Source organism: Dendrobates tinctorius, unplaced genomic scaffold (assembly GCF_039654945.1).
Source record: "Dendrobates tinctorius isolate UK_male_01 unplaced genomic scaffold, ASM3965494v1 ptg000162l, whole genome shotgun sequence".
Classification (NCBI taxonomy): Eukaryota; Metazoa; Chordata; class Amphibia; order Anura; family Dendrobatidae; genus Dendrobates; species Dendrobates tinctorius.
In genome coordinates this window covers 23744776-23769623 of record NW_027361829.1, presented here as the reverse complement: position 1 = coordinate 23769623, position 24848 = coordinate 23744776, and the positions used below count along the sequence as shown (strand labels likewise).

The following is a 24848-nucleotide window of genomic DNA, read 5'->3' as shown; positions in this document are numbered from 1 at the left end:
CACTGTGCAGCATTACAAGGGGCCACTAATCACTGTGCAGCATTACAAGGGGCCATTAATCACTGTGCAGCATTACAAGGGGCCACTAATCACTGTGCAGCATTACAAGGGGCCACTAATCACTGTGCAGCATTACAAGGGGCCACTAATCACTGCACATTACAAGGGACCACTAATCACTGCAGCATTACAAGGGGCCACTAATCACTGTGCAGCATTACAAGGGGCCACTAATCACTGTGCAGCATTATAAGGGGCCACTAATCACTGTGCAGCATTATAAGGGGCCACCAATCACTGCAGCATTACAAGGGGCCACTAATCACTGTGCAGCATTACAAGGGGCCACTAATCACTGTGCAGCATTACAAGGGGCGACTAATCACTGTGAAGCATTACAAGGGGCCACTAATCACTGTGCAGCATTACAAGGGGCCACTAATCACTGCAGCATTACAAGGGGCCACCAATCACTGTGCAGCATTACAAGGGGCCACTAATCACTGTGCAGAATTACAAGGGGCCACTAATCACTGTGCAGCATTACAAGGGGCCATTAATCACTGTGCAGCATTACAAGGGGCCACTAATCACTGTGCAGCATTACAAGGGGCCACTAATCACTGTGCAGCATTACAAGGGGCCACTAATCACTGTGAAGCATTACAAGGGGCCACTAATCACTGTGCAGCATTACAAGGGGCCACTAATCACTGCAGCATTACAAGGGGCCACCAATCACTGTGCAGCATTACAAGGGGCCACTAATCACTGTGCAGAATTACAAGGGGCCACTAATCACTGTGCAGCATTACAAGGGGCCATTAATCACTGTGCAGCATTACAAGGGGCCACTAATCACTGTGCAGCATTACAAGGGGCCACTAATCACTGTGCAGCATTACAAGGGGCCACTAATCACTGTGCAGCATTACAAGGGGCCACTAATCACTGTGCAGCATTATAAGGGGCCACTAATCACTGTGCAGCATTACAAGGGGCCACTAATCACTGCAGCATTACAAGGGGCCACCAATCACTGTGCTGCATTACAAGGGGCCACTAATCACTGTGCAGCATTACAAGGGGCCACTAATCACTGTGCAGCATTACAAGGGGCCACTAATCACTGTGCAGCATTACAAGGGGCCATTAATCACTGTGCAGCATTACAAGGGGCCACCAATCACTGTGCAGCATTATAAGGGGCCACTAATCACTGTGCAGCATTACAAGGGGCCACTAATCACTGTGCAGCATTACAAGGGGCCACTAATCACTGTGAAGCATTACAAGGGGCCACTAATCACTGTGCAGCATTACAAGGGGCCACTAATCACTGCAGCATTACAAGGGGCCACCAATCACTGTGCAGCATTACAAGGGGCCACTAATCACTGTGCAGAATTACAAGGGGCCACTAATCACTGTGCAGCATTACAAGGGGCCATTAATCACTGTGCAGCATTACAAGGGGCCACTAATCACTGTGCAGCATTACAAGGGGCCACTAATCACTGTGCAGCATTACAAGGGGCCACTAATCACTGTGCAGCATTACAAGGGGCCACTAATCACTGTGCAGCATTATAAGGGGCCACTAATCACTGTGCAGCATTACAAGGGGCCACTAATCACTGCAGCATTACAAGGGGCCACCAATCACTGTGCTGCATTACAAGGGGCCACTAATCACTGTGCAGCATTACAAGGGGCCACTAATCACTGTGCAGCATTACAAGGGGCCATTAATCACTGTGCAGCATTACAAGGGGCCACCAATCACTGTGCAGCATTATAAGGGGCCACCAATCACTGCAGCATTATATGGGGCATATGTTATTATGGAGCATGTTATAGGGCCACCAGTATTCACTGTGCAGCATTATTAGGCATATTTTTGTATGGAGCATCTTATGAAACCCATCATGAACTTTATGGAGCATCTTATGGGGCCCATTTTATTTTTGAAATTTACCAGTAGCTTCGGCATTTTCCACCCTAGGCTTATACGTGAGTCAGTAAGTTTTCCCAGTTTTTTGTGACAAAATTAGGGGGGTCGACTTATACACGGGTCGGCTTATACACAAGCATATACGGTACATTACTGCGGCGCTCCGGTGGGTGCTGTGGCCAACGCTGTCTTGGAGGCCCGCCGGCCCAGTGCGTGTAGTGTAGGGGATCCGGGGCCCCGGTGGAAAAAAATGTACACTATGATTTTGCAGCCTACGCTGCATTTCTGTGCCTGCTGTGCGGAGCGAAGCATATATTGGGCCCGCCTCCCTGCCTGCAGTCAGTGTATTGCTTCAGACTAGTTCAGTCCCGCCCATTCCCTGAGCCCTCACTGTCTATTAGCTCTTTGCAGAGCTGCCTGCCACATGGACCTCTGGGAAATGTAGTTCCTGGAGGTCGGTTTGCGCGGAGGAAGGCAGGCAGCCCTCACTGTCTCAGCTTAATTAATGCCAGGCCAGCCACTCAGCCAACTCTAGTATGCATTATCGGTAAGAGGGTGCATCTAGAAGGGGGTGCGTCTAGAAGGGGGTGTGTCTTGAAGGGGGTGTGTGTGACGACTCCTGGAGTGGACCCTCTGGGTCGTGACACCAACCCTCCCAGGGCGAGCTGACCTAGTGAAGACCACCCCCTGTACAGGGAGTGTCAGGGGCAAGCCCCAGGGGGTGAGGCACCACAACTGCTGGCACCAGGCAGCCGGCTCACAGGAGACACGAGTGGGTGAGTGTGTCTGCAGGAACGTGTAAAGCGTGGACACGGCAACACGTGGTATACAGAGACTACGTTCGTCCGGGTGTGAATGAAGCAGGATTTGTGCAAGGCGCACGTCAGAGCACTGAGTCAGGCAGCAGGTGTGCCAGGAGGTGTAACAAAGTACAGGAGCAGGGTGTGTGCCAGAGGGCACAACAGAGCATAAGACAGAGTGCAGGATTGGTACATGTGCCAAGAGGCACAACAGAGTAAGAGACTGAGTACAGGATCAGGGCATGTGCCCGGAGGCACAACTGAGTATAAGACAGAGCACGGAATCAAAGTGTGTGCCAGGAGGCACAACTGAGTATAAGACAGAGCACGGAATAAGAGTGTGTGCCAGGAGGCACAACTGAGTATAAGACAGAGCACGGAATCAGAGTGTGTGCCAGGAGGCACAACTGAGTATAAGACAGAGCACGGAATCAGAGTGTGTGCCAGGAGGCACAACTGAGTATAAGACAGAGTACAGGGTAAGAGCGTGTGCCAGGAGGCACAACCGAGTATGAGACAGAGTACAGGGTCAGAGCATGTGCCAGGAGGCACAACCAAGTACGAGACAGAGCACAGGGTCAGAGCGTGTGCCAGGAGGCACAACCAAGTACAAAGCAGAGGACCTGAATACACCGCACAGCCAGGCAGGGACACGGCAGACCAAGCCAGGAAGCACAACAATAATCAGGCACCTCCCCTAGGGGGAGGTCGTCTGATATAGCACATGACTACTACAGGTTCCGGGTCAGGTCCTCCATTACCATAGAGAGGACCGAGCCCTATACAGCACTGACAGGAGCGCGCAAGCGCAAACGTGACATGTAGGAGGAGACCCGGGGACGAGAGCTGCGCGTGCGCACCCGACGGGACCCCCGGAGTGACTGCGGCTCCGGAAGAGATGACGTCGGGACCGAGGTCCCGCCCCCAGGTGAGCATGGCGTGACAGTACCCCCCCTTTACGCCTCCTCTTTCTAAAACTGGAGAGGAACTTAGACAAAATCTGGGGTGCGTGGATATTCTCCCTGGGTTCCCATGACCTCTCCTCGGGGCCAAAACCCTTCCAATCGACCAAGAACATGGTTCTCCCTCTTACCTTCTTCATGGCCAAAATGTCATTCACCTCAAACTCATCCCCCAAGCCAACAGGCTGGGGTGTGTGGCCTGGAGAAGGATGAAATCGGTTAAGAACTACAGGTTTTTGGAGAGATACATGGAAAGAATTGGGAATACGGAGTGAAGGAGGCAGCTTCAATTTGTAAGCAACATCATTAATCCGCCTGAGGACCTCAAAAGGACCAATGTAACGGGGACCCAGTTTGTAAGATGGTACCTTAAGGCAGACGTATTTGGTGGAGAGCCACACCTTGTCACCAGGGAGAAATGGAGGAACGTCCAGACGCCTCTTGTCAGCGTGTAATTTCATTCTGTCCCGTGCTTTCTCGAGAGCGGTTTTGGTCTCCTGCCATACCCTGGAGAACTCCACAGACAGAGAATCGGCAGCAGGTACCCCCGAGACAGGAAGTACCGGTAGAGGCACATTGGGATGCTGTCCAAAGACGATGAAGAAAGGAGACTTGGTAGACGATTCACTGGAGTGATTATTATAGGCGAACTCAGCCCAAGGAAGTAGACCGACCCAGTCATTCTGATGAGCATTAGAAAAATGCCGGAGGTAGGATGTAAGGATCTGGTTGGTACGTTCTACCTGCCCATTGGTTTGGGGGTGATAGGCGGAAGAGAAATCCAATGACACTTTCACAAGTCCGCATAGAGCTCTCCAGAATCGGGAGGTGAATTGGACCCCTCTGTCAGACACGATGTGCTGGGGGAAGCCGTGAATCCTGAAGATATGGGAAATGAAGATCTTCGCCAAGTCAGGGGCAGAGGGTAGTCCGGGAAGAGGAATGAAGTGGGCCATCTTTGAAAATCGGTCTACAACCACCAAGACCACAGTACAACCGGAAGAACAAGGCAGATCAGTAATGAAATCCATGGCTATGTGCTGCCATGGAGCCGACAGAACGGGAAGCGGGAACAGAAGACCGGAGGGTGGTTGTCTGGGTATCTTGTTCTGGGCACAGGACGGGCAAGATGCCACAAAGTCTTTAACATCCTGGGAGAGCGAAGGCCACCAATAATGGCGAGAGATTAAGTCCAAAGTCTTTTTGACACCAACGTGGCTGGCAATCTTGGACGAATGTCCCCAATTTAGCACTCGTTTTCGGTTATTCTCAGCCACAAAGGTTCTTCCCGGAGGTAACGTGGTTAACTTGACAGGGGCCACAGTAATCACTTTGGATATATCAATGATATGAGAGGGTTCTTCCTCTGCATCAGATGACAGGAATGATCTTGACAACGCATCCGCTCTAACGTTCTTATCGCCGGGCCGAAAATGTAGCTCAAAGTCAAAGCGGGCGAAGAATAGGGACCACCTGGCTTGCCGAGGATTGAGCCTCTGTGCGGACTGGATGTAAGCCAGGTTCTTATGGTCCGTGAAGATCTTGAATGGATGTATGGCACCTTCCAGTAAGTACCTCCACTCCTCCAAGGCCAACTTAATGGCCAATAGCTCTTTGTCGCCAATGGAGTAGTTCTGCTCAGTGGAGGAAAATACTTTAGAAAAGGAGCCACAGGTGACAAAACATCCAGAAGAGGATTTCTGCAGAAGGACTGCGCCAGCCCCAGTAGAGGATGCGTCCACCTCGAGAGTGAAAGGTCTACTAACCTCAGGTCGGTGAAGCGCCGGAGCAGCGGCGAAGGCTTGTTTCAACGACTGGAATGCCTCTTCAGCCTCAGAGGGCCAAGCCTTTGGGTTAGCTCCCTTGCAGATAAGGGACGAGATGGGGCGAACCAACGAGGAGAAATGAGGAACAAACTGTCGGTAGTAGTTCGCAAAACCAAGGAAGCGTTGGATTGCCTTCACCCCATGGGGCTGTGGCCAATCGAGGACGGCGGACACCTTTGCCGGATCCATGCGTAGACCTGATTCTGAGATAATGTACCCCAAGAATGGCAGGGACGTTTGCTCGAAGGCACATTTCTCGAGCTTGGCATAAAGGCAGTTCTCCCTCAGGCGCTGGAGGACTTGACGCACGTTCTTTCTGTGGGCGGAGAGGTCTGGAGAAAAAATGAGGATGTCATCCAGATAGACTACCACGCAGGAGTACAGCATATCCTGGAAGACGTCATTCATGAACTCCTGGAACACCGCTGGGGCATTGCAGAGGCCGAAGGGCATGACCAAGTACTCATAGTGACCGTCTCTGGTGTTAAAGGCGGTCTTCCACTCATCCCCGGAACGAATGCGGATCAAGTTGTAGGCCCCACGAAGATCCAGTTTGGTGAAAATTCGAGCTCCTCTAAGTCGGTCAAAGAGCTCCGGGATCAATGGCAATGGGTACTTGTTCTTGACCGTGATATCGTTCAGACCTCGGTAGTCTATGCAAGGACGGAGGGAGCCGTCCTTCTTTTTTACAAAGAAAAATCCCGCTCCCGCGGGCGAGGAGGACTTACGGATAAAACCTCTTGCAAGGTTCTCCTGGATATAGTCAGACATAGCTTGGGTCTCAGCAGGGGATAGCGGGTATATCCTACCCCTGGGTGGTGTAGAACCAGGAATGAGGTCAATCGGACAGTCATATGGCCGATGGAGGGGCAGAGTCTCGGCCTCCTTCTTGTCGAAGACATCTGCAAAGGACCAGTAAGCCGACGGCAGACCTGTAGGTGCCGGGGATGGGCCGGCAGAGTTCATCGGACGGACGGGCAACAGGCACTTCTCCTGACAGAACGGTCCCCACCGGAGTATCTCGCCTGACCACCAGTCCAGGGTTGGCTCATGAGTCCGTAGCCAAGGGAGGCCTAGAAGAAATGTGTAAGACATGGTAGACAAGACGAGGAAGGAGATCTTCTCCCGGTGCAGGGCTCCAATCTGCAGCTCGATCTCTTCGGTGACCTGGGTAACGGTCTCCTGCACGGACGTACCATTGACCGAAACAATCGACCGAGGAGTCTCCAGGGATCTGACAGGAATCCGGTATTTTTTAACCGCCTCGAGTGTGATAAAATTCCCCTCTGCGCCAGAGTCCAGAAAAGCCTCCTCAGAATAACGCTTGGCACCGAGATTCAATAATACGGACATGAGCAGGGGAGGAGAGGAATCACGTACACCTAGGGAGGCCTCTCCTATCAACCCTAGGCGGAGAAGTTTCCCGGCTTCTCGGAGCAGGAACAGAGAAGGTGAGAGGAGCTCCTCTCTCTGGCTAATTCACGGGCGCGTTCCTGAAACCGCAGGTCAATGCGTGTCGCCAGAGAGATCAGATCCTCTAAAGAGGTGGGGGTATCCCGACCTGCCAGTACGTCTTTGATCCGACCGGACAGGCCACGCCAAAAGATCCCTACGAGAGCCTCGTTGTTCCAACCGAGTTCGGAGGCCAAGGTACGAAAACGGATGGCATACTGTCCCACCGGTAGCGTACCCTGATGGAGGTTAAAGAGGGACTCGATGATAGAGGCTAGCTGACCCGGCTCGTCGAACACCTTGCGGAAGGTGTCCAAAAAGGTGGAAAGCTGAGACGAGTGGGTCATTGCGCTCCCAGAGGGGGTTCACCCATGCTAACGCCTCCCCCTCTAAGTGTGAAACAATAAAGGCAATTTGGGCGCGCTCAGTGGGATAGTGCTGCGGCAAAAGCTCCAAATGTAACCGGCACTGGTTCAGAAATCCTCGACAAAACTTGGGGTCCCCGCTATATCGGGGTGGCTTGCCGAGGCGCGGCATCGGGTGCAGGGCCGAGGACTGGGCAGAAACGGATTGTATGGCCGACAAATGGGACTCCATGGATTTCAAAAGGGCCATAATCCTGGTCTGACTCTCCCGTAGGAACACCAGTTCCTTTTGGATGGAGGTGGTGGTACCAGCGGGGTCCATGGCCTGATTATACTGTGACGACTCCTGGAGTGGACCCTCTGGGTCGTGACACCAACCTTCCCAGGGCGAGCTGACCTAGTGAAGACCACCCCCTATACAGGGAGTGTCAGGGGCAAGCCCCAGGGGGTGAGGCACCACGACTGCTGGCACCAGGCGGCCGGCTCACAGGAGACACGAGTGGGTGAGTGTGTCTGCAGGAACGTGTAAAGCGTGGACACGGCAACACGTGGTATACAGAGACTACGTTCGTCCGGGTGTGAGTGAAGCAGGATTTGTGCAAGGCGCACGTCAGAGCACTGAATCAGGCAGCAGGTGTGCCAGGAGGTGTAACAGAGTACAGGAGCAGGGTGTGTGCCAGAGGGCACAACAGAGCATAAGACAGAGCGCAGGATTGGTACATGTGCCAGGAGGCACAACAGAGTAAGAGACTGAGTACAGGATCAGGGCATGTGCCCGGAGGCACAACTGAGTATAAGACAGAGCACGGAATCAGAGTGTGTGCCAGGAGGCACAACTGAGTATAAGACAGAGCACGGAATCAGAGTGTGTGCCAGGAGGCACAACTGAGTATAAGACAGAGCACGGAATCAGAGTGTGTGCCAGGAGGCACAACTGAGTATAAGACAGAGCATGGAATCAGAGTGTGTGCCAGGAGGCACAACTGAGTATAAGACAGAGCATGGAATCAGAGTGTGTGCCAGGAGGCACAACTGAGTATAAGACAGAGCACGGAATCAGAGTGTGTGCCAGGAGGCACAACTGAGTATAAGACAGAGCACGGAATCAGAGTGTGTGCCAGGAGGCACAACTGAGTATTAGACAGAGTACAGGGTAAGAGCGTGTGCCAGGAGGCACAACCGAGTATGAGACAGAGTACAGGGTCAGAGCATGTGCCAGAAGGCACAACCAAGTACGAGACAGAGCACAGGGTCAGAGCATGTGCCAGGAGGCACAACCAAGTACAAAGCAGAGGACCTGAATACAGCGCACAGCCAGGCAGGGACACGGCAGACCAAGCCAGGAAGCACAACAATAATCAGCACATGACTACTACAGGTTCTGGGTCAGGTCCTCCATTACCATAGAGAGGACCGAGCCCTATACAGCACTGACAGGAGCGCGCAAGCGCAAACGTGACATGTAGGAGGAGACCCGGGGACGAGAGCTGCGCGTGCGCACCCGACGAGACCCCGGAGTGATCGCAGCTCCGGAAGAGATGACGTCGGGACCGAGGTCCGGCCCCCAGGTGAGCATGGCGTGACAGTGTGTCTTTGAGGGAGTGTGTCTTTGAGGGGGCCCCTTTTAAAAGTTTGCTATGGGGCCCAATCAGTTCTAGTTACACCCCTGACTCATCCTCTCATCCGCGTACACTGGGTTTGAACGCCCACATTGCCAAACTAATCTTGTTAGAGATGATGCCCTATCGGTTGGTTGAAAGCGCAGCTTTCAGCGAACTCATGGCCTACGCAGTACCACGCTATGACCTACCCAGTCGCCACTTCTTTTCTCGCAAAGCCATCCCAGCCCTCCACCTTCACGTGAAAGACCGCATTGTACATGCACTCAAACAATCAGTGAGTGGAAAGGTGCACCTCACAACTGATGCATGGTCCAGTAGGCATGGCCAGGGCCGTTACGTGTCCATCACTGCGCACTGGGTTAATGTGGTGGATGCAGGGTCCACAGGGGACAGCGGTGGTGGGACAGTGCTGCCTAGCCCACGGTATAGGAAGCAGTTGGCTGTAGGCGTTCGACCCTCCTCCTCCAGAAGCGAAAGCTCATCCACAGAACGCAGTCGCATGAGCACTCCATCCGCAGCTGCCAGTGTTGCACACGAGGTGTCCCCCTATCGATCAGCTAGTGGAAAGCATCAGCAGGATGTGTTGAAGATGATGTGTTTGGGCGACAGACACACCGCGGAGGTACTGGCCGACTACTTTCAGCGACAAACTGAGTCATGGCTGGGCAGTCTACATCTTGAGGCAGGCAAGGTAGTTAGTGATAACGTCCTGAATTTTGTGGCAGCCATAGCCCTTTCAAAACTCAGACACATACCTTGCTTGGCTTACACCTTGAACCTGGTGGTGCAGTGCTTCCTCAATAATTATCCGGAGTTAACAGGCCTGCTCCAGAAGGTCCGAAGACTGTGCTCGCACATCCGCCAGTCGCCGGTACACTCCACTCGTATGCAGAAGCTGCAGCGATTGCTCCACCTTCCCAAGTACTGCCTAATTATCGACGATGCAACAAGGTGAAACTCCACCCTGCACATGGTTGAGCGGCTGTGCGAACAGAGGCAGGCCGTAATGCATTTGTGGGAGGATACACGGGCAGGCACTTTGAGGGCAGACATGGAGTTGACAGGTGTGTAGTGGTCAAAGCTGAAAGACCTCTGTAAAGTCCTTCATTGTTTTGAGGAATGCACACGGCTGGTAAGCGCAGACGACGCCATCATAAGCATGAGCATCCCACTTATGCGTCTGCTCATGCAAACTTTGACGCACATTAAGGAGCAGGCGTCTGCAGCCGAGGATGATGAGGAAGAGATGGAGGGAAGCCTTGATGACAGTCAGCCATTGTCTGCTCCGGGAACTCTCCTGGACGAGGTGGAGGAAGAAGAGGAAAATGAGGAGGAGGAGGATGATGGGGATGATTATTTAGGGGAGGAGGATGCTTCTCGTGGGGCAAGAGAAAATGTTGGCGTGGCAAGGTCTGGTACAGGGTTTATGCGTAACTGGAGGGATGTGGATTTGTCAGAAAGTGCTCCTCCACCCAGCACTCGCAGTGCATCATTGACACCGGGAACATTGGCCCACATGTCAGATTATGCCTTGCAGATCCTAAAAAGGGACAACCGCATTGCCAAAATGATGAACGATGATGACTACTGGTTGGCCAGCATCCTGGATCCACGCTATAAAGGCAAATTCCAAAACATCATGCCACAGGAGAACCTTGACCTTATATTGGCTAACAAACAAGCAACTCTGGTAAACCGGTTGGTTGAGGCATTCCCAGCACACAGCAGCGGTGATGGTTCTCACACGAGCAGTAGGGGCCGGAGGCAACTTAGAAGAGGTGTTGGTGGTGCACACATCAGAAGTGGCGTTGGAGACAGGGGTTTCATGACCATGTTGTGGACTGATTTTTCAAGTCCTGCTCACACGACTGGTAATACTGCATCGATTGAAAGTGACAGGAGACAGCACTTGTCAACTATGGTTACAAACTATTTCTTGTCCCATATCGATGTTCTCCCTCACAGGTCATTCCCATTTGACTATTGGGCTACTAAACTGGACACCTCGCCTGAATTGGCACAATACGCCTTACAGGAGCTCGCTTGCCCAGCTGCAAGTGTGCTATCGGAAAGAGTCTTCAGTGCTGCTGGATCAATCCTGACAGAAAAAAGGACCCGTCTCTCGACCCAAAATGTGGATGATCTAACCTTCATTAAAATGAACCATGCATGGGTTTCCAAGGATTTTGTCACACCTTACCCTGATGACACATAGGGTGACAGAAAAATGGCTTTCTTTGGTTCTCCTCTTCCTGGGACTTGACCAATTTTGCCTTTAGCAAGGTGAATGTCCCACATCAACATATGCCATTTTGTAAACCTCCCTAACTGGGCTGCCTCCTCCCCCCATGGCCGGGGTTACCTTCTAGAGCACGCAACCGTGTGAGTGCCGTTGCCCTGGACAGGTGGGTGGGCCGACTCTTGGGCGCGGGCACCGGCACAGGGTCCCTCATAGTGCAATCAAGTGTCTCTGACAGTGGAGGTGCACACCCGCCGTCAGACACACCGCCGTACTATGAGGGGCCCAGTGCCAGTACCGATGCCCACGAGTGGGCCCCCATTGCTTGGGCAGGGCCCCAGCATTTGCAATGTTTACATCTCCCTGCTCCTCCGCTGTGTAGCCTGGGCTGTCAAATCCTTCACTGGGACTGCCACAAATTTGGTGAACTGATAGAAGATGATGGTTGAGACGTAGCTATGCCCTGTCCCGCTGGCCGGGATCTAGCTTCAGATGATCAATGGCTTCCATTTCTTATGGACGTCGACTCACAATGAGATGCAGTGGTGGTTTCTCATCAGCTTTCACAGTTTTCCTACCCACAGACGTGTGACATTCTAGCGCACATTTTTAAATGTGCCCTCTCATGCCAATCCAATTGAATCGCCCACGGCCTGTGGCTTCTGTGTTTTGCACTCCAAAGTTACGTGACAGATCATGATAGGCAGTGAGCACCATGTTTACATCTCTCCCTGTGATCAAAATTGGATGGATATGAGTAACGACGATGGGATCAACGGTACTGCGATACAGCAACACTTTCTTCACAAAGAAAGGTTTTTGCTGTCTCCACACACTAATTAATTGAGGGTCAGCATCGCCTCTGAGAATTGTGATGGAAGTTTTTCCCGTGAATAGTAATTCCTAGATTTCTGCAATCACTAGACTTTATGTCAGTAATTGTATGCATCTCATTTCCTATTGTGGACAGTCTGGACTGTCTTACTGAGACAGAAATATATATGAAGATTAAAAAATACCACCAAAAGTGTATACTGGTGTACGCTTCAAATACATTTCCTCTTTTTTACTTTTTAGATTGTTGTCTAATCCATACTGAGAACACGGAGATTTTAAATGTTTAAACTATGCTATATATACCTGCTATCCAGTGATAATGTACCCTTTCTCAACTTTGTACAATCTGGTCAAATCCATACTGGACCTGAGAACGTCTGAGTCTGCCTCCTGATCTATAGACATATATTTTTAATGTGTAAACTATGGTATACATACCTGTTATCCAGTGATACGGTACCCTATCTCATCTTTGTCCAATCACGTCTAATCCATACTGGGCCTGAGACCGTCTGAGCCTGCTTCCTGATATAGAGACATAGGTTTTTAATGTGTAAACTATGCTACATATACGTGTTAACCTGGTGAAACTGTACCCTTTATCAACTTTCTAGAATCTTATCGAATCCATACTGGGCCTGAGAACGGCTGCCGAACTGTTAAGCAAGCTACAGCACCTGTGGTTTGGACACATAATTTTTTTGCATTTTTTCAGGAATGCCGGTTAGGCCTAATTCAGGAATTGCGGTTGACCTGCACTTACTGGTAAATCATCGTTCGCGGGGAATAATTGGAATCACAGATCCCCAACACTAACGGTGTTCAGCGGGTTATCTGCACCTGTAAGCAACAAAAGCTGGTCCTTTCAGTGCAGCGCGCATGCAGCCCCAGACATGTAAGGCCATGATAGACCTGTTACTGCTCGATCTCACATGCCAGAGCCTCGCGTATCCCTCTAGTAAGCTTTACGCGTACCACGGGGGCATGCCGGAGTCTCGTTCGTTAACGGAATAAAGCTGACAAATCGCTAGCACAACTACAAATGGACATACCACACCACACACAGAATCGACAAAACTTTCAATGTGTGCATCTTTTCTTGAGGTAGCATGGTGGTGGTTTCCCAGGTGGAGTCCAATTAAGCCGCAGGCTCCACTCCTGGTGGTGCCCTTTTGGACATTCCTTTAAGGTTCAGCTTTGCAATCATACTGCCCCCGGAAAGCAAACACTTTGCCTTCATGGACGCTGTTTGGAGGTTCATGGGAATAATGCCGCCCGATCGCCAGTTGGCATAATTTATTGGTGGGAAGTCCGACGGTATATGATCGTGTTCGATTTCAGAATTTTTTTTTTTTGGTTTGTATTTTACATTTTTATTCCAGCCTTTGTTGACTTCATAAGGGCATGACAAGCCTATATCTGTGTCTCCTCCACCTCCTCCTTTTACTCCTCCACCTCTTTTCTAAATGTCGTTGCCCTTTTCCATATGTTAATTTTTGTCTTCTGAGCATTTTTTCAGCTTTGGGATACCATTTAAGGTGTTTTGTAATTGTTTTCCATGTGTTTGTATGTGTTTGTGTTTGCCTGCCATTGTTTTCAATGTGGTTCGACGAACACTCGACGAACTTGCCTCCTGCGCGATGAACCAAAACACTAGCGGGGTGGCTCAACACTACTCCTGATATATAGATGTACATTGTTAATGTTTAAACTATGCTATATATACCTGCTATCTGATGATACTGTACACATTGTCTACTTTTTATATTCTTGTCTAATCCATACTGAGCCTGTGAGCACCTCTGTGTGACTGATTGAATATATATGGAGATTGACAATTATCCTATGACTGAATAGAGCTGTACGCTTCTGATACAGTGCCATATATCTGATGTTATTTTGTGTCTATTTTGTGCTAAATTTTGAAGTTTGGTGGAAGAGGCCGCGAACGTGGGCGTGGGGGGGCCAGCTGGTGCTGATGGTGGTGGTGCATCTGCTGGTAGTGGCAAAAGCACAATAGCAGCTAAGGCAGGAGGTGTTGAGCCTGCGTCGTGGTCTGGCTCCGGAATGCCAGGAAGGCTACCTTTTCTGGGAGTAGGTTAACCGCTTTTAAAGCCGGAGCATAAGGAACTGGTTTTGGCTTACATTGCCGTAACAGACTCCAGCAAATATGCCGTCCTCTTCTGAAGTTTCAAAAAATGCAAGCACTGAGTCAAGTGCTGGCTCCTGGTCAGGAAGAACCCCTTTCCTTGTGTCCTGCACCCCCACCCAAAGTGAATGATGCAGCAGGCCACACTTCACATTAGTCCATGTAGCTCTTTCTATCATACCATGCCTGGGTTATCAAGTCAAATCGTGAATTTCCCAGTCCAAGATGAATCTGACATGGAGTGTGGGTGGTCAGTCAGGGCAGTGGGGTTAATTGGTACCGGGCCGGTGTCTCATAGGGATGTGTCACGGTGAGTTCCGTGGCCCTGGGCGTCCATGCAAAGGGGTGAATTACATTTATAGGTGAATGATACGTGACGCCACCTGTGGTTTCTGATTACATTGACCAGCGCTGCAGTGTCGCGTCTCTGGGACAGATGTTGTGGTGCAGCTAAGATGTAGAAGCCCTGCACAGGTAGGGCCGTACTCGCAGGGCAGATGAAAGAGTTGGTAGATGGTGTGCAGTGCAGGATGTAGCAGAGCCATGTGCCAGGTGCAGGAGAAAGATGACAGACACAGTCGTGCAGTTCCTTTACCTGTACTTGGTAAGTGCCGTCCAGGACCCAGAGTCCAGATGGAGAAGGAGTTGGTCAGCCTGGAAGCCAATTTGGAATTCTCTCTCTGCAGATAGGTAGTGTGGCCTCCGTTCTAGCGCTTATCTGAGGTACTCGCAGTGCTGAGTTCAATGAAGTTCCCCCTGTTGACTCTCTTTTGGAACTTTCTCGTACGGCAGGCAGCAGTAGCCTTTTCCTTCTGGCTCCCACACGTCGCTGCTGGGGCCTCCGAGCCTTAGTTGGGTACAGAGCATTTACAACTGCTACTTCCTCCGGTTTCGGCTGCAGGAACGTCAGTGTCCCTACAATCTCAGAGACAGGAATCCGGACCATGCCCTCCAGCTAGGAGTGAGCCTTAACTCTGCTCATCCTCCAGTTCCCCTTCTCACATCCACACACTTCCCCTTCCCTTCACAGACTGCCCTAACTTACTTCCTCCCGACCACAGAGAGCAGCTCCTCAGCAGTCAGGTTCAGAGGTCTCCCTGCTGGCCTGGAGTGGGAAATGTGTTGTGTGTTGGTTTAACTGCTAGAGAGATCCTTCATTGCTCCCAAGCATGACATCACACTCCCAAGGAGGAAGGTAATGCCACTGTGGCGACCGTACTCCTGGGGGCGCCACAAGTGCACTGATGTCCAGCCACTGCTAGATGATTCTGCTGGTACATTGACCCAGACCACTACATTCCCCTCGCACTCTACACAGCCAGAATCTGACCCTGATGAAACTCCGGTTACCCTTCAGATATACTGTACCACCTTACACGGTGACAAAGAGGAAGGTGCAGATGAAAGTGCAGGTTCAGCCCACCCGCCGTCAGACACACCGCCGTACTATGAGGGGCCCTGTGCCAGTGCCGTCGCCAACGAGTTAGCCCCCCTGCTTGCTCAGGATCACAGCACTTGCAAAGTTGAAATACTTACCTCTCCCTGCTCCACCGCCATGACGTCTTCCGCATTTCCTGACAGTGATATTCTGATCAGAGAGCGCAATGACATCACGTCTGTAAGCCCAGACTAGTACAGGGATTCCCTAGCGAGGAGACTTATTTGAGGAGACTTATTTAATTGTTTTCAATGTTGGGACAGCAATTTTTGGGGAGCACTATACTCTGGAGAATGATATATGGGGCCCACCATACACTGGAGCATTCCAAAGGTGGACATCAGACACTGGATCAGCATTTACAGGGCCCATTATACACTAGAGCATTAGAAATGGGGCCCATTATATATGGAGCATTATTTGGGCCCATAAGACAGTGCAGCTTCATCCATGGGGACCAACATATACTGTAGCATTATGTGGAGCTGATCATATACTGTTTCAAACATTATATGGGACCAATGATTCTGTATGGAGAAATATATGGGCCTCATTACTCTGTATAGCGCACTATGCGGTGGCCATAATACTGTATGGAGTAATATACTGTCTGTTTTTGGAGCTATTGGAGAATTTAAAATGGATATCAGTCATGAGATGTAAAAAGTGAAGTATTTTTCATTGTACTATACCGCTATTTCTCTGCCGTATCGGAGCATCATGAGTTGTGCTATGTGTTAAAGGGGCGCTCTTTGGCCCAGGGCACATGAAAACCTGGAGCCAGCCCTATCCCCCACAAATTTAGCCAAATAACCCCCATTTTTCAGTGCGTAACTAGTATTATGAAGTATATTAAGGTTGAAATGCTTCAGTAATAAGAATTGAGGTTTTTGGCATTCAAAAGGGCACTGTAGGTGTGTTTCCTCTCCTTCACTCCCTGCCGACTTTGCTTCCCCATTGACTTGCATTGGGTTGTGTGTTTCAGTCGGCCTTCGACTTTTCACAAAAATAGGCCGATTTCGTTCGACCCGACTTTTTGCGAAAATTGGGTTTCATGAAACCCGACTCGACCCAAAAAAAGGCAAAGTCGCTCATCTCTACTCCTGAGGTTTTAGTTTCCAGCTCAGTTCCTGCCTTCTCAAGCTAAGCTGTCTTTGCTAATGTTCACATTTGATTTGGTTTGGTCTATTCAGGTTTTTGTGTGGTCAGCCAGCCCCGGCTAGGGCTGTGCTCAATTTCCACTCTTATGTCACTGTATGTGCCAGTTTGCTTTTTGTCCCTTATTAGATCGGCTTCCTTTTGCTCTGTTCTCAGAATATGCCAGAGTGCTGATATAGTGCGAGAAGTCTAGTGACTTCAGGGTATTTTTTGCTATCAGAAGTGTTGGACATTTTTGCAGGGTTTTTTGGCATGATTGCAGACAGTATCTTTCCTTTCCTGTCCTTTCTAGCTGGTGTGGGCCCCATCGTTTGCTCAGCCTATTTTCCAACCTGTGTTCGTGTTTTCATCTTGTCTCACCGTCAATACATGTGTGGGGGCTGTCTATTCCTTTGTGGTCTGCTCTGGGGCAGTTTTAGATTTCCCCTTTTCTTGCTTTAGGCTTATTTAGTCCTCCGGCTATGACGAGACGTCTAAAATCATCTTAGGTACGCTCCACGGCTGCTGTTAGTTGTGTGGTTAGGATCAGGGGTCTGCAATCCGCATAGTTACCAACATCTCTGGTTTTCTGTGACTTGGCTTGGTCTTGTTTTCCTCCTCGGTGACCCATTCATAACAGGTTGCCTTCCTGCATGATGTGAAACACATACGTTTTCCCTCCAGCATGATATGTGCTGAGAGAAATCCAGGCACTATATGGGTCTGGCTTTCATGGTGGGTAAGTCAGAGATGGGCGGGACACCTACCCACCATATCTCCACCTCCAGGGTGTAGCTAGAGGGAGTTAAATGTCCAGAGTTTTTTTTTCTCGGCATGTGTGGTTTGGAGGAAAGAGCCTCCAGACTGAAGCTCCTGCGAAAGCTGCAATATGTGTCATCCAAGAAGATGGGAGAAAGGCTGTTTTATGTTACTAGTTTGGGCTTATTGTTTATAAAGCAATAAACCACTCAGAGACTTTAATCAAACGTGTTCCTGTGTCTACCTTGGGGAGCAGCTAAGTGAGCCGACCTTCCACAAGTTGTATACTTTTAGTTCTTATACAATAACACTAATCACTTACCAGCAGATTTTCAGGCTTCAAGTCCCGATGAACAATATTTTTACTGTGCATATACACAAGAGCCTCGCATAAGTCAGTCAACATAAGTGCGGCATCATGTTCAGTGAATTTTATACTTTCAGTTATCGCATCAAATAAGTCCCCTCCTTTTATGTACTCCATTATCAAGTAAATCTCATGATCAGTCTCAAAGTCGTGCAGAAGTTTGACAATATTTGGGTGGGAGAGTAATTTTATTATTCTAACTTCATTTTCAATAATATCTTCCTTTCCTGCAAGCTTAGCTTTATCGATAATCTTCATGGCAAATTCTTGATTGGTTTTCCGAAGTCTGCACTCCTTGACCACTGCAAAGTTTCCATCTCCAATACTCCTGCCAATGTCATAATACTTATCTATATCCATCTGATTTTTGATAAAATATTGGCTAACATGGAAAACTCCCACTTCCTCTCCTATGTCTGAATGTTTATCTAAGTTCTTTTGTGCAGTAGAGTCAATGTTAGCCATATTTTCCTTCTTACTGCTAGATTCATTGTCGATAACTAATTTGTCTGTCTTTATGAGAACATTCTCCTTTGTATCTTCCAGGAAATCTTCTATTAGCCGTCTGTTAGATTTTATTGGTAAGCAGTCAGGATGTTCATCATTGCATTTTTTTCTTTCTAAGTGACATTTGTTCTTTTTTTCCATGCCTGTGTTCTGTCTTTGAAATATATGAGAGGGGCAGATTGAATTTTGGTTCAAATCAATGTTGTCTACTCGTTTCTCTACTTTACTATAATCTGTGTCTAATCCTTTACTTTTGCTTAGACAAACGACACACTTGGATTTTGCTTTCTCTGGTTTATACTTAACTATTGGTTGTTTCCTACAATTCTCTATTGGAGACAAATCTTCTATCATATCATTTTCAAAGTCACTGTTCAAAATTTTTTTTTTAAACTTACATGTTTTACAGTTCTCACAGTGCATGCTGTAATCCAAGCTAGTTCTTAACAACAGTTTATTTGGTTTACTGTGGCATATTTCAAGCTTTTTCATTGCTCTAGGTAGGAGTTCTTGATTACCTTTAAATTTGTCATGTTTTTTTGCCCTCCTGGATTCTTCAGTCCTGCACTTGACGTGGGTTTTGCCCTCAATTTTGTTAGATTGGCAAATATTCTCTAATTTATGGGTTGTACCTGTGTCTTCATATCCACTATCAATATTTATTCCATTTTCATTGATCTTGCATCTCAGTTTTTCATAATGGTCCCTGCTTTGCTTAAATGATTTATCAGGATAAAGTTCATTAAAAACAATTTCAAAACTCTTCAGTGTGAACTGCTCCCTACCGAGTGCAATAAAGACATCATCCCCACGAAAGAAGTCAGACACACTGCAAATTTCCTTGCCTTTGAGGTTATAAAGTTTCCTCACACGGTCATTTTTCCATCTTGGGAGTCCAAGACCTTCTGATATATCAGCAATCAGTTGTTCAAAGGTCTGGACAGATCTCCGGTTGAGTAGTAATGTAATTTTTTTCAAAGGATGACTTCCAGGTTTAACCACAGTCACGATTCTTGGTTTTACTGGGCTGTTTTCAGAATGTATTGTATGAAAACCATTCTGAGAATGAAAGTAGGGTGAAGTATAGCTATTAATGCCTTGAAATGGTTTTCCAAATGATCTAGGGCCTATTGGTGGACAAGTCACCTGGTGTCTCCTGTCTGTGGACCTTACATGTAGGTTGTTATACAGATGGCTGTAAAGTGTTTGTTGCCCTGAAAAAGATAAATGATCATTAATAAAACAGAAATATAGAAGGATTACAAGAAATATCTGAAGCTTATTATGCAGAAATGTATTATTGCGTTTTACCCAATATCCATTAAATAGGAATTTTCACAAATTATTGATAAATAATCAAAATCTACTTTTTGCCTTCAAACTAGTGCAAAATGCTCAGTACATTAATATTTGAGTATTTATTAAAGAAATGTATTTCCTGTCACAAGATAATTGATAGATAGGTAAAATCTAGTGGTCCCATCCCCAGGAGCTCCATGATATATAATATAGGGATTGCTATCCTCAGTTCCTCTGCGGCCATTCCTGCATGATGCTAATGAAAGACTTTTAAATACTGTTGTTAGCTTACGTAAATGCAGGTGTACGTGCCCTGTCTGGAAGATATAATCTACAAGAGGTAATATAAGATCGGTAATGATACTGGTACATTAAAGTAAATAATTAAGAATGCTAGCACAGTGCGAGAGAGTGGTACGACTGAGTGGTACGACTGAGAGAACTACACTCAATAAGAAAATGATCTGTACTGTAACTAAACTCTCCTTATTACATTTACTCAGTAGGATGGAAATAAGTCTTATCACCAGCGTTCCCTTTCAGCAAGTAAATTTTACATATGGAAAGTTAATACTATTGCACAACATAGAACAGCTAGAAGCCAAATATTTGACACTAGGTGCAAAACAGAAATGTGTCAGTGATCACCATTTCATCTAATTTCTTCTAAGGCTAACTTCTGGCTTACTTTTAATTGTCTCACTATCAAAGTTGTAGCACAAATACTGCTCAGCGCAGAGAGGTCCAATTAGTCCCCATTCACTTTACATCTGATTTTTGCGTGTGGGTGACTGTGACAAGGTAACTGAAGAGCGAGCCACACTTGTGACCAAAAATCCAGACAAGCTACTGCAGGACATTGTTCCACAAAAAGATAACTACCCAATTCCAAGTTATCCTGTTGCCTGGTGTGACACTGTGCAATCCTCAAGCTGGTGGCCACCCTGAGAGTAAAGTTGTTGAACCTAAATCTGTGGATCCGTGTGAGATAAAGGACTTATCCTAAATGTAAAGGCGCATACCATATTTCAACTGGTTTTCTCCCATATTGCCAAACTAAATACTGTAAAGCAGGGCTAAAACAACAGTTCTTTTAAGAGATGAATATTTTCCTTTCTGTAGTAAACTGCTGTTACCTGAATTCAATGGGGGGAAAGTTTTGGATTAGAGGCTTCTAGGCACGGTTTAATAATGCTATTGCAGTACTTGTATTTTGCTGTTGCACCATTGAAAGAAAAGTCCTTTTCAGGGCTAAATATTTTCTTTTCCCTATTAATACCAAAAGTTTGCAGGCATATAAATAAATACCAAATTTAAAATTCTCAAGATGTGTGGTAAAGAAGAGGAAAGCGGACGTACTGCTGATAATATATGCAGAGGTGAGGCCGTGGGCCCAGGGAAACTGTGCCATGTGCGAGAGCACAACAAACACACTCATCCATGAGACCTAGCTTCCTGTCCCATGTTGCAGGGGGGCACGGGACACCTGTATGGAAGCCAGAACAGTGTGAACAGGTGGTTGGTTGGATGGCAGATAATGTTTCCAGCATGTTTTCCAGCACAACCCTGTCTTCCACAACATCCAGTCTCACTAGCCTAGAGTCTGGACCACATAATCCTCACCCTTATCCTCCTTTCTCCCACCATGGTAAGTCCCAGGAGACAAGTGACCCCACTCTCAGACACTCCGAGGAGCTCTTTACATTTCCAATTATTGCTTCTTCTGGCCTCTCAACGTGCACGCTTCAAGAGGGACATGAGGAGTCTGTGTGTAGTGATGCTCAAGTATTTGAGCAGCCACGAACAGGAGAAGACAAAGGTGTAGGAATGGCAATTAGTGTCTCAAGAGGTAGATGGTGATGAGACACAGTTGCCAACAAGTGATTGTGTTAAGTCAACAAGTCAGGAGCACCAGAGTACGAAGTGGATGATAAGGTGGTAGACGATGAAGTCACTGATCCAACCTGGTAAGGTGCCATGCAGAGCAAGGCCAGCACCACAGAGGGGGAGGGATCCACAGCACAACAGACAGGAAAAGGAAGTGGGGTGGCCAGAGGGAAAAGGCTGGCAAATGTTCCCGGGAGCACCCACATGAGCCAAGTTCCCAGGCCAAGGGTTAGGTGTTCCCCAGTGTTACGGTTGTGCTGTTGTGGTGAGGGAATGCTAGGACAACCCGGAAGTGGACTCTCTGGGTCACGGCTCCAGAACCCCTAAGGGCGAGCTGACCAGGTAGAGCCACTCCCTATACAGGTAGTGTTAGGGGCAGGCCCACAGGGGATGGAACCGTGACAGCCGGAGCCAAAGGGGCGACTGGGCTAAGCACCAGGGAGACAGCGGAGGAGAATCTGAGCGGCAAATGAAGAGAGGATTGCAGGAACCATGGAGTGAAAGAGGAGGACGGGGCCGGGAGCACCTGAGAATGGCGGAGGCGGAAGGCTGCAAAAGAGAGAGCAAAATAATACTACAGCGGACAAGAGGGCTCAGGGCGGACAAACAGGGGTACAAGCAGGCAAACCAGATGGACCATAGGAAATGGCAGTACAGAGGAAGATGCAGGAGTAGAGACAGGGACACGGAGCAAAGCAGGAGGTGCAGACACACAGAAGCTACCAGTGGTAGCGCAGGCAAAGAGCAAGGGTTAGCGGTACAGGGCCCGAGGACAGAGCGGGCACTGGCAGGGAAGACAGCATCATCGCAGGTGATAGTCAGGCGTCTTACCTGACCTGACGCAGAGAAAAAATAGTCGGTGGGCGCAGCCATGTTGGGGGCGGAGCCACCGAGTCACTGCTCCCAGCGATCTGATCGCCAGGTGAGACGTCTGGAGCAGGGACGCGCCGTGGAGCAGGAGCGCGTCGGGAGGTGCACAGAAGAGTCAGGATGCGCATGGGACCACACAGGTAAGTAGCGGCAGTGGTGGGGGCCGTGACAGTGCCCCCTCCTCTACTCCCTCTCTTCCTAATGCTGGTGAGAAATCATTTCATGATAATAGGAGCATTAATATTCTTTCGAGGTTCCCAAGATCTCTCCTCAGGACCGAAACCTTTCCAATCGACCAAAAACAAGGTTCTCCCCCTAACTGTCTTCATAGCGAGTATATCCTTCACCTCAAAGATATTATCAGAACTACTAGGTTGGGGAGTTTGAGAAGAAGCCGAGTGGAAGCGGTTAAATACCACAGGTTTGAGGAGTGATACATGAAAGACATTGGGGATTCTCAGCGAGGCGGGCAATTTCAACTTGTAGGCCACGTCATTGATGCGACTTGAGATTTCAAAGGGGCCAATGTAACATGGGCCTAACTTATAGGAGGGAATCTTTAGCCTGATATACCGTGAGGATAGCCAGACTATATCTCCGGGGAGATACGGGGGTGCGTCCAATCTGTTTTGTCGGCATACCTCTTCATTCTGCAACTGGCTCTCTCAAGAGCCTCTTTGGTGTCCCTCCAAATCTGAGACAAGTCCAAAGACAAGGAGTCCGCCACTGGTACACCCGAGGTGGGGGAAACAGGAAGGGGGATGCCGGGATGTTGTCCAAAAACCACAAAAAAGAGAGACTTGGAGGAGGCTTCACTGGGATGATTATTGTAGGCGAATTCAGCCCATGGAAGAAGAGGAACCCAGTCATCCTGGTGAGCGTTGGAAAATTGCCGAAGGTAGGAATTTAGAGCCTGGTTGACCCGCTCTACTTGACCGTTCAACTGAGGATGATAGGCTGAGGAAAAATCCAAAGTTATCTTCATCAATCTGCAGAGAGCTCACCAAAAATGGGAGGTAAACTGGACTCCTCGATCCGAGACAATATGCTGAGGGAAGCCATGGAGTCGGAAGACGTGGAGCAAGAAAATCTTCGCCAACTCAGGGGCAGAAGGCTAGCTTGGCAAAGGAATGAAGTGGGCCATTTTGGAAAACCGATCAACAACCACTAAGATAACAGTGCATTTTGAGGAAGGAGGTAAATCGGTGATGACGTCCATAGCGATGTGGCTCCACGGGGTCGCAGGCACGGGCAACGGATGTAATAGTCCCGGTGGACGGTGTCTAGGGACTTTGTTCCTGGCACAGGAGGGACAAGAGGCAATGAAATCCAACACATCCCGGCGAAGCGAAGGCCACCAATAATGGCGGGAGATGAGAGAAAGAGTTTTCTTGACTCCTGCATGTCCAGTTAGCTTAGACGAATGACCCCAATGCAGGACTTTCAGTCTGTCTCCACTCTAAACAAAGGTTTTACCCAGTAGTGGAGAAAGTACGCTTAGTGGGGCCACGGTAAGGATTTTGGCCGGATCGATGATATGCGTAGGTCCATCCTTATTGTCCACTGACAAAAATGACCGGGATAGGGCGTCAGCCTTGATGTTCTTATTCCCTGGTCGAAACTGGAGTTCAAAATCAAAGCACCCGAAAAACAAAGACCATCTGGCTTGCCGTGGGTTGAGCCTTTGGGCGGACTGAACGTAGGCCAAATTTTTATGGTCCGTGAATATGATGAACGGATAGACGGCTCCCTCGAGAAGAAGGTGCCATTCTTCGAGGCCTAGCTTTATGGCCAATAGCTCTCTGTCTCCAATGGAATAATTTCATTCAGGAGCGGAGAAGGCTTTAGAAAAGAATCCGCAAGTGACCAAGCGACCAGAGGAGGATTTCTGCAGAAGGACTGCTCTTGCCTCAACCTCGAGGATAAATGGCCTATTGGCATCTGGGCGGTGGAGACCAGGAGACTTCACGAATTCTTGTTTCAGAGCCTCGAAGGCGGCTTCAGCATCTGAGGGACAGGTGTTGGGGTTGACCCCTTTGCGGACAAGAGCAGAAATAGGCTTGTCAGCGAAGAAAAATGAGGGCTAAATTGCCTGTAATAATTGGCGAAGCACAAAAAACGCTGAATTGCCTTCACTCCAAGAGGGCGGAGCCAATCGAGAACGGCAGAGACTTTCTGAGGGTCCATCTCTAACCTCGAACTCGAAACGATATAACCAAGAAAAGGCAATGAAACTTGCTCAAAGAGGCATTTCTCCAACTTGGCAAAAAGGTGATTCTCCCTGAGGCATTGGAGGACTTGGCGGACGTCTCGACGATGTGTGGACAAGTCGGGGAGAAGATCAAGATGTCGTCTAAGTAGACCACGACACAGACGTA

At 48.8% G+C, this 24848-nt stretch overlaps 1 protein-coding gene across 1 annotated transcript in view; it reads right to left on the bottom strand.

Moving 5' to 3' along the window:
• DCLK3 (doublecortin like kinase 3) overlaps positions 1–24848 on the bottom strand; it is a 112406-nt gene that overhangs the window by 39833 nt on the left and 47725 nt on the right. Inside the window, exon 2 of the mRNA XM_073549906.1 lies at positions 17863–19628. Coding sequence (XP_073406007.1) covers positions 17863–19628 — 1766 coding nt within the window. The remainder of the gene's footprint in view (positions 1–17862; positions 19629–24848) is intronic.